The sequence below is a fragment of the Mus pahari genome, chromosome 1 (assembly GCF_900095145.1).
Source record: "Mus pahari chromosome 1, PAHARI_EIJ_v1.1, whole genome shotgun sequence".
Classification (NCBI taxonomy): Eukaryota; Metazoa; Chordata; class Mammalia; order Rodentia; family Muridae; genus Mus; species Mus pahari.
Window position 1 is genome coordinate 16,110,921 of NC_034590.1, and position 9,724 is coordinate 16,120,644.

The window sequence follows — 9,724 nt, forward strand, 5'->3', positions numbered from 1 at the left end:
CAGCAACCTGGCTCGGCTCAGTATCCACAGAGGGGCTGTGACAGAAGGAGGGCTCAGAGCAGACTCTGCCACTCAGGTAAGCACCAGCATGAGACCTACAGCCTCCTACCCAAGAAGTCTGGACTCCCAGGCCCTTCTCTCCTGGGAACTTGAATCCTAGCTCCAGCCCTTCTTCTCCAAGAGCCAATAGAGGCTCATGGACATCTTCCTGTCTGGAATGAAGAATCCGGACTTCCTGCCCTCTTCCCTCAAACCCAGGGATCCAGGCACCTGCTCTCCTCCATCAGACCCATGGGTCCAGGCACCTGCCCTCCTCCATCAGACCCATGGGTCCAGGCACCTGCCCTCCTCCATCAGACCCATGGGTCCAGGCACCTGCCCTCCTCTATCAGACCCAAGAGTCCAGTCTCTAGCCCTACTCTCTTCCTTTAGACTCACAAGTCTATTCCCCAACCCTCCTTTCACTCAAGGGTCCAGATCCTAACCCTCCTGTCAGGCCCAGGATAGCCATTGACAACCTCAGCTCTCCCTTTTTCACAGATCACCATGTACAGCTTCATGGGTGGCGGCCTCTTCTGTGCCTGGGTGGGGACCATCCTGTTGGTGGTAGCCACGGCGACTGACCACTGGATGCAGTACCGGCTGTCGGGGTCCTTCGCACACCAGGGCCTGTGGCGTTACTGCCTGGGCAACAAGTGCTTCCTGCAGACAGAGAGCATCGGTGAGCCTCGAGGCCAGGGTCTGAATGATCCTAAGGGGCTATGAATGTTCTAGCCCTCCCCCAGAGCACAGCCTCACACCATCACCCCTGGAACTCTGAGGGAAAGCATTATAGCTCAGAGAGGCACAGGTCCTGGCACTAAGATACTCAACAGGGGGTGGAACAGGCTTTGCATCTCTGGATTGTTTTTTAGTTGCAGGGACAGGGTGTAAAGTTTTGTGGTTGGGTTAATGGGGTGGCAGGTGCAGCAGTGAGGCTGGGACACCTCACTCTTTAAAAAACATTTTGGTTTTATATATATATATAAGCTATGAGCTGGGTATGGTAGCATATGCCATGCCTGCCTGTCATCTCAGCATTTTGGGTGTGGAGGCACGAAGATTGTGAGTTTGAGGCTTCATAGCCCCCGTTTCAAAATACAAATAATTAAATAATAATACTATGAGCCAATAAATAGTGTTAGAGACAGGGACCACAGAGGCTGTTAATGGGCCACATGCCAGATGAAGGACTCTTTCCTATCTACTGTATGCCAAACCATGTAATTATACATAAATGGGTCCATGGATGGATGAAGAGAGTTGACTGATTAATTGTTGATTGACTAATTGATAGGATAGAAAGATGATGGGTAGATGGGTGAGTGACTAGATAGATAGATACACAGATAGACACATAGATAGATGCATAGATAGACACATAGACACATAGATACATAGACACAAAGATAGATATAGAGAGATACATAGATAAGAAATACATGATAGGGTGAATAGATGGGTCATTAGGATAGAAATGTGATGGGTAAGATTGACAGATAGACTATATAATGGGAAGGATGAATATATGTATAAATATAGAACGATGATGGATAGGAGAGATGGATGGATGGATGGATGGATAGATGAATGATTGATGAAAGATAGATAGATAGATAGATAGATGAAAGGTGAAAGGGTGGGACAAGCTAGATGACAGATAGGATATCATGAAAAGATAGATGGATGGATGGATAGATAGCTGGGAAGCATCTTACTCTTCTATTGCTATGACAAAATATCATGACCAAGGCAACTTAGGAAGAAAGTTTCTTGAGGGTTGCTTACAGTTTCAAAGTATTAGAGTCCATGCCCATCCTGATGGAGAGAGCATGGCAGCAGGCAGGCAGGAGAGGCGCTGCAGCAGTAGCTGAGTAATCACATCTTAATCCACAGGTAGGAGGCAGAGAGACACTGGGCCTGGCATGGACTTTTGAAGCTTCAAAGTCCACCCCTAGTGGCGCACCTCCTCCCTAGAAGCCCACATCTTCTAATACTCCCCAAACTGTTCCACCAACTGGAGAACAAGCATTCAAACATATGAGCCTATGGGGTCTGTTCTCCTTTAAACCATCAGAGGTAGGTAGGTAAACAGACAGGCAGACAGGCAGGCAGGTAGGCAGGCTAGCCAGTTGACCAGAACCAGAAAGCTGAAGCAAGAGGATTGCCTGTCACTCAAACAAACAAATAAATAAAAGGTACATAATTTCTAACCCTGAAGCATCAGAGAGAGAAATAGATCCTTGGGGTTCACTGGTCCGCTAGCTTAGTCTACTTGGTGAGCTCCAGGCCAGTGAGAGACTGCACTTCAAAGAACAAGGTGGAGAGGTCCTGAGAAACAAGACTGACCTTGGGCCTCAACATGCATGGTAGAGGGTGAAATATATTACATAGTATATATTAGGTATGAATATATAATATTGATGAATAATATGTCCTACTCTATATAATATATTCTCCATAGCATGGAAAATTAGTAATAACTAATATGTTTTGTTTAATGTATCATATTATACAGCATATGATAAGGTAATATATCACAATACATCATGTTATACTACACAAGGTTTTCTACAATATATTGATTAATAATTATTGAGTTTTATTCTTGAAAACAACAGTAATAGACTTAACAGACTGACTAAGTGCTTCAGCTCAGCACTTTCTATGGGTCACACCCCTTCCATCTCCCAGGAATGCTGGCAGGCAGCTCCGCTGTGTGTAAGGACTGGACAGAGGAAGATGTGATGGTGCACACTCGTAATTCCAGCACTTAGGAGGAGGAGGAGGACCCAGACTTTCAGGAAAACCTGGGCTATGTAGTGAGAGCCTGTCCTACAAACAGAGGAAAGCATGCTATCTTAAACCTGCAATTCCAGCACTTGGAAGGTGGAGGCAGGAGGGTCAGGAATTCAAGGTCAATCATAGCTACATCATGAGTTCAAGGACAACCTGGGCTACAAGAGACGGGGTCTCAAAATTGTTACCAAACATCTAACATGTGCCAGACAGCCATCGGGGGCTGGGGATGCAACAGACAGTGAGGTATTCCACCCTGGTCTTTTCAGACACACAAATACACACATACACACAAAAGGTCGGGACAATGAATGGAACAGAAAGAGTTTGTAAGATAGAGGTCAATGTGAAGGTCAAGTGGGGAAATATTTCACGAGGCCTATGGAACCCAGAGCAGAGGGTGAGGACAGTGGTCACAGTCAGAACGATGCTTCCCAGAAGAGGTCTTGAGAGCTGGGGCTTTGGAGGATGAGGATGAGTGTGCCCCATCAAAAGGGGGCAGAGGTGAATTAAATCCATGGAAAAGACAAGGCACCGTGGGCCCAGAGGTAGCAGCCCAGGAGTGACTGTGTTGTGTCCCCACAGCATATTGGAATGCCACCCGAGCTTTCATGATCCTGTCTGCCCTGTGTGCCACCTCGGGCATCATCATGGGTGTCTTAGCCTTTGCGCAGCAATCCACCTTCACCCGCCTCTCCAGGCCCTTCTCCGCCGGCATCATGTTTTTTGCCTCCAGTGAGTGACCCCACCCTTCATTCCCCACCCAAGCTCTCCAGCTCCATCCCACTCCAGCACCCGCTTCTTCTCTCTCTCCACTCCATTCCCTCTCTCATCCCTAGACCCAGCACCACTGACTTCTTTCTTCTTTGATTTTTACCTGCTTTTTCACTAGAGGCAATCACCTCCTTCTCTCCCTCCTTTCCTCTCTTTTGTCCTGGTGATGAGAATAAAATCTCAGGAATTTACATACACTAGGAAGACAGTCTACCACTCAGCAACACCCTAGCCCCTCACTGGGGGATTCTAGGCAGGGGCTCTAATACAAACTAACACCCCATAGAACTTAAGAAAGTTCTACACTTACAGTAACAGTCTCTTTATAGACATTCAACTCAGGACCAACAAATGAAGAGACATATTAGGTAAGTCCGGTCAGAATTTCATTACGTAGATGATAAATAGTACATCCCTGGCATTTCTCATTGCTGAGACCAAATACTTAACAAGAAACAACTTAAGGCAAGTGGGGTATGTTTGATTTACAGTCTGAGGGCACAGACCATCATGACAAAGAAGTCATGATGGCAGAAGCAAGGGGCAGCTGGTGACATTGCATCCACAGTCAGGAAGCTGGGAGATGAAAGCTGGGACCCCAGACCATGAGATACTGTCGTCCACACATTCAGGGTGGATACTGTACCTTAGTTAAAATGCTCTGGAGGGGCTGGCGAGATGGCTCGGTGGCTAAAGACACTTGTCAAGCCTGTCGAGCTGAGTTTATGTTCCCAGAACCCAAGCACTGGAAAGAGAAAACAAACTCCTACAGATTTGTTCTGTGACCTGCTCACAAGTGCTGTGGCACACACACACACACACACACACACACACACACATCAAATAATAATAAATCTCTGGAAACACACAGAGAGACAGAGACAGAGGGGGTTCTCTTAGATGATTCTAAGTCTTGTGGAGCTGACAGAGAAGACCAACCACCACAAATGAACTCACTGCCCATGGACCATGTCTAACCCCCAGCTTCTTCTGTCCCGGAGGCAGCCCTGCTATCTCAGGCTCAAGATATTAATAACCTGTCTTAGTCATCGTTGTGAAGAGACAGCATGACCACAACTCCTCTTATGAAAGAAAGCATGTCATTGAGAGACTTAGTCCATTCTCTTCACGATGTGGAGAATGATGGCCCTCATGGCCCTGAAGTAGCAGCTGAGGGCTACCTACCACACTGACCAAGAGACAGACACTGAGCATGGCGTGTTGATTCAAACATCCCTGGATGGATGTTTCTGATGGGCACCCAGAGCCACAAACTCTAGTGAGATCCAAGAAGCTCTGTAGAGTAAGAGATGCACTGTGACTCAGAACACTGCAAGGATGTTGCCCTACCCCCACCCCCAGAATCCAGAGAAAACTCAAATGCTTTATTGTGCTTCCCAGCCTAGTCCTCACCCAGATCCATCCCCACTGAACCCCCATATCACCTTCACTCTCACGACTGTCCCCACCCCTCATCAACCTCCCCTCTTTCTGATCTCTAATTCTCCTGCTCAACTCCATCCCACCCCATTCTCTCTCCCCAGCCCTTTTTGTCCTGTTGGCCTTGGCTATTTACACTGGAGTCACTGTCAGTTTCCTCGGCCGCCGCTTTGGAGACTGGCGCTTTTCGTGGTCTTACATCCTGGGCTGGGTGGCCCTGCTCATGACCTTCTTTGCAGGTACTGAGGCAGAGGGGCGGGAAGGTTGAAACCTGGGGCATGGCAGGCTACCTCAGAGGGTGAGTTGGCAAGGTATCCTACCCAGCTCTGAAGGCCAACTCTAAGGTGTCTGGTGACCTTGAGGGAGGGAGGAAATAAGGAGTCTTTGGGGCTGGAAAGGTAGGCCGAGAGGATTTGGAGGATCAGTGGTGATGTCTTTCCACACAGGAATTTTCTACATGTGTGCCTACCGGATGCATGAGTGCCGGCGCCTAGCCACCCCACGCTGAGCCCTGGTAAAACTTGCAGCTGGAAGTTACAGGGCACTGAAGAGGAAGGGGAGGACCCAGAGGCCGGAAGTCCTGGCTCCCGAGGGAATGAGGGGGCTCAGTCCTGGATTCTAGATAGGGAGCCCTTGATCCCTCTGTGCTGTGTAGGGAGGAAAAGTAGGCTCAACTGGGAGGGAGTTGAGAAGACATAAGGCCCCTCCTGCCCTGAGGGGTGGTAGAAAATGGATGCTCCTTTAGAGAGACATTTGGTGATCTAATAAAACTGATGTGAAACTATCAAAGTGTGCTTCATCTAAGGGCTGGTTTGGTGAGAAGCAGACTGGGGCAGGGCGGGGCAGTGCATTTTGATAGGGTAGCCTCATTCTTCCATTATACAAATGGGTCCTTACCTAGGAGATAGCCATGGTTTCACGTCTAGAAATGGGTGTGTGGGATAATAGGTTGAACGAAGCTTACCTGCTGCTCACCCACCTGCGCTCCAGACAATTATTTATCCCTCCTCCGGTCCCTGGATTGACCCCTTCACTCGAGACAGCACACACAGCTCTACTGTTTTATTTTAATTTTTGGAAGGACAGGGTCTCATGGAGCCCAAGCTAGCCTTAAACTCATGATCCCCCAGCCTCAGACCTCTTGAGTGTTGGGGAGGCAGACCTATGCCATCGCATCAAGAGATGGTGGAAACATTTTGGTGCTTGCCTGTAGAGGAGGTGTTGCCCACTACTGGAGGACATGAGGCAGAGGACCCAGAAGTGTCACTTCCCCAGACACCCTCATCTTGGTGCTAAGACGCCTATGCTGGAGGATCTAACCCAGGTGTGATGACTTCTCGCTCTATCTGTGAGATGAGGATGCGGGAAGGTCTTCTCCTCTTCAAGCTTTTTGGAATCCTGTCTGTCCTGGACAGAAGCTTTGACTAGGAATGTGGAATCTCTGCTCCCACCTACTCAAGTCCTTCTTCCTATGGGACTAGTGTTTTGACCCCACTACCCTTTTACTGTTGGAAACTCTAATGCTAGAGTCTCGGAGTGCAAAAACCACAGGGAAGTGTGACACAACTGTTTCCTCAACCACATCTCCCCTTTCAGTTAATTCACACCCTAGTATGATTAGCCCACCTCCTACCTCTGGGCACCCCCTCAAGTCCCACCCTGCCCCCAAGGTCTTCCAGGAAGCCAGTTGCCTCCAACTGTGGAGAACCTGTGCAGAACCTGTGACAACAGTCTAAACCACTACCTAGACCACGAGGGTAGATAGCCCCCAGAGCAGCCAGCAAGTAAAGGCTTCTGCAGGGTCCATCCCCACCACATAGGAGGAAAGGAACCAATCGGAGAGGGGAGGGGAAACCACTCAGGAAGGGAGGGGGTAGGGAGGATGTGAGAAGAATCAGACCAGACGCCAGGCCTGAAGCTACAGAGGACTCCTGGACAAAGCCGCTGCTTGCTAGCCACTTCTCTGGCTCAGAATACGAGGAATTCAGGTGCATGGCCTTTTCCTTTTTCTAAGAGCCAACAGTCTGGGTCATTTGTGTCTTTGTCCCCTAAGTAGTGGAAACCCAGAGCTGTGTCCATGGAGCCCTGCCGGTCCCTGGCCCTGTTTGCTGGCTCTCTGGGCCTGACTTCTTCTCTGATTGCTCTGACTACTGACTTCTGGATAGTGGCCACAGGTCCTGGCTTCTCTGCCCACTCTGGCCTCTGGCCAACAAGCCAAGGGATTCAAGTAGCAGGTAAAGGGGCAATGGGCTCCTTGGTGGTGGGAGTGTCCAGTGGGGAACAGACATTCAGAAACTTCATCTTGTGTTAGGTTATATCCATGTGACACAGAGCTTCTGTATCCTGGCTGTCCTGTGGGCCCTGGTGTCCGTGAGCTTCCTGGTTCTGTCTTGCATCCCAGCCCTGTCTGCTCCAGGCCGTGGCCCTCTGGTCTCAACTGTCATGGCTTTTTCTGCAGGTATGAATGGGATCTGGGCTGCTGGGACACCTGGGCTGGTGAATCCTACAGGGGCCAAGCCGGCTCAGCTGTCTCTTGTTCTTGTTCTCAGCTCTCTCCATATTAGTGGCTATGGCAGTGTACACCAGTGTGAGATGGAGCCAGACTCCATCTCCTCAAGTCCAGACGTTCTTCTCCTGGTCCTTCTACCTAGGCTGGGTCTCCTTCATCCTCTTCCTCTTTGCAGGTGACTACTCAGCCCATCTCCCTGGGGGAGGACCACGATGGGGGGGCTGGCTCAGGGCAGTGCAGAGCACTCAAGTACTTAATCTCTGCTCCCTGCCCCCCCCCCCCGCACCCTGCTTTGTCTCCACACCAGGCTGCCTGAGCCTGGGTGCTCACTGTAGAACCCGTCGGGCTGAGTATGAAACCTTGTGAACAGCAGCCAAGGACAGCAGGGTCATCGGGATGTTTGGAGCCTTGTCCTCACAGGAGCTACAAAAGCAATGCGTAATTCTGTCTCTGTCCCTCCCACCTTGCCTTGTCCTTCATTGGTTTCTTCGCACACTCAATAAAAAAGAATGCTGAGATCTAACTGTCCCAAGATCAGTTTAGCCAAGACATAAACCAAGACAGGCTTCTCATCCCCGTTCCTCAGGTGGCTGGAGCAAGGAGCATCACAACTTCAAAGTCTGCCCGGGCAACATAGAGAGTTCAAGGCCAGCTAAGGCAACATAGTGAGACCCTGCCTCAAGGCACAAAGCTAAACAAGAGGGTTGGGGTGATGGCTCAGTTATAGAGACTTGCTGAGCATGAACGAAGTCCAAGTTGCATCCCCAGCACCTAAGCCAACCTTACATAGGCTATGGTGGGTGGCACAGGATGGCTCAGGGAGGGTGAGAGCTATGCAGGCCTGCCAACCTGTAGCATATTGTGCCCTGTGTGCACATAAGCTCCCTGTGTCTCTTTCGTGTCTTTAGTGTCCTTCTTTCTCTCGATTTCTATCTTTCTCTTTTCTTCGCCAAATGACCTCTCTTACTAGATCTCTCTCTCTCTCTCTCTCTCTCTCTCTCTCTCTCTCTCTCTCTCTCTCTCTCTCTCTCTCTCTCTCTCTCTCTCTCTCTCTCTCTCTCTCTCTCTCTCCTCTTCTCTTTCTGTGGTCCACTCTGGGGACACTGATATGCATCATGGCCAAGCTCTAACCACCAGCCTTTGACACAGGCAGATGACAGCCACAGCCTGAGGATGTGGGAGAAAAACTAAGCCCAGGCATGTCTTTTTTTTTTTTTTTTAACCAGATATGACACTTAGCAACTATTATTTTGGTTAAACATAGAAGACAGAACACAGAGCCTCCTGCCAGCTAAGGCAAGCCCTTGACCACCTAGCTACATCCTCAAACTCTTATACTTTTTGAGGCAAGGTTTCACTAACTGCCCAGGCAGTCCTTGAATCCACAGCAGCCCTACTATGGCAGCTTCTCAAGTAGTAGGGTTATAAACATTCATTAGCACAGGAATGATACTACCCAGGCAGAGGTGCCTAAAGACAGAGCCATGGAAGGCTATGGAAGGGGGTGTCTAGAATGTGGAATGTGGGGGTGGTGGGAATTTATAACAGAGAAGCAGATAGGAGCTAGGACCTCTATTGCCACAACTAACTTTCTCCTAAGGATGGTGGCAAATTGGGCCATAACTGTGAGCAGGGAGATCAGTGTAAGACAGGCCTCTCTCCAGTGACCTGGAGGTGAGATTGGAAGGCTGGAGAGCAATTAGGAAGAGACAAGGCTGGGGGCAGAGGCACAAAGCAAGCAAGGAAAGCACCTGAGACTCTGGTCTGACAGAGACGGCAGAGCCATAACGGGTTTGCTGGAAGCCCACGGATCTTGGAGGCCATGTGGTTGAGTGACCATGGAGGAGAGCCAAGAGCAGGTGCGGTTCCTGTCTGGGGACCAGATGAATTGGGGGCCAAAAGTGGCATTCTGGTTGCCTTCTCAGATGGCAGAGTCTCTGTCCTTCAGGAGAGGAAGGCTCTCCTAGAGAGAAGCAAGTAATGGCACCCAGAGGAGATAAGCATTTACCATGGGAGTGGAGGAGAAGGCAGAGCCCTGCCTTCATGGGAGAAGAAAGGTCCCAGAGAAAGAACTGGGAACTGCCAGGTATGGTGGCGCATGCCTTTAATCCCAGCGCTTAGGAGGCAGAGGCAGGCGGATTTCTGAGTTCGAGGCCAGCCTGG

The 9,724-nt window shown here is 49.7% G+C and overlaps 2 protein-coding genes across 2 annotated transcripts; both read left to right on the forward strand.

The window, feature by feature from the left end:
- The first annotated feature begins 13 nt into the window (after positions 1-13).
- Lim2 (lens intrinsic membrane protein 2) lies at positions 14-5,841 on the forward strand. The gene is made up of 5 exons (XM_021213847.2): positions 14-76; positions 541-721; positions 3,424-3,573; positions 5,157-5,291; positions 5,499-5,841. Exons 2-5 carry the CDS (start codon positions 547-549, stop codon positions 5,558-5,560), a joined length of 522 nt encoding a protein of 173 aa, XP_021069506.1. The 5' UTR covers positions 14-76; positions 541-546; the 3' UTR covers positions 5,561-5,841.
- A 1,042-nt stretch (positions 5,842-6,883) lies between these two features.
- Nkg7 (natural killer cell granule protein 7) lies at positions 6,884-8,075 on the forward strand. The gene is made up of 4 exons (XM_021217645.1): positions 6,884-7,286; positions 7,364-7,510; positions 7,602-7,736; positions 7,869-8,075. The coding sequence occupies exons 1-4, from the start codon at positions 7,130-7,132 to the stop codon at positions 7,925-7,927; spliced, it is 498 nt and encodes a 165-aa protein (XP_021073304.1). The 5' UTR covers positions 6,884-7,129; the 3' UTR covers positions 7,928-8,075.
- The last annotated feature ends 1,649 nt before the right edge of the window (positions 8,076-9,724 follow it).

Bases quoted from the DNA above. Each gene is read 5' to 3' on its own strand.
- Lim2 (XM_021213847.2), top strand. From the start codon at position 547: ATGTACAGCTTCATGGGTGGCGGCCTCTTCTGTGCCTGGGTGGGGACC. The intron at 722-3,423 runs GTGAGCCTCGAG...GTGTCCCCACAG, and splicing joins CCTGCAGACAGAGAGCATCG to CATATTGGAATGCCACCCGA. The intron at 3,574-5,156 runs GTGAGTGACCCC...CTCTCTCCCCAG, and splicing joins CATCATGTTTTTTGCCTCCA to CCCTTTTTGTCCTGTTGGCC.
- Nkg7 (XM_021217645.1), top strand. From the start codon at position 7,130: ATGGAGCCCTGCCGGTCCCTGGCCCTGTTTGCTGGCTCTCTGGGCCTG. The intron at 7,287-7,363 runs GTAAAGGGGCAA...ATCTTGTGTTAG, and splicing joins CCAAGGGATTCAAGTAGCAG to GTTATATCCATGTGACACAG. The intron at 7,511-7,601 runs GTATGAATGGGA...TCTTGTTCTCAG, and splicing joins TGTCATGGCTTTTTCTGCAG to CTCTCTCCATATTAGTGGCT.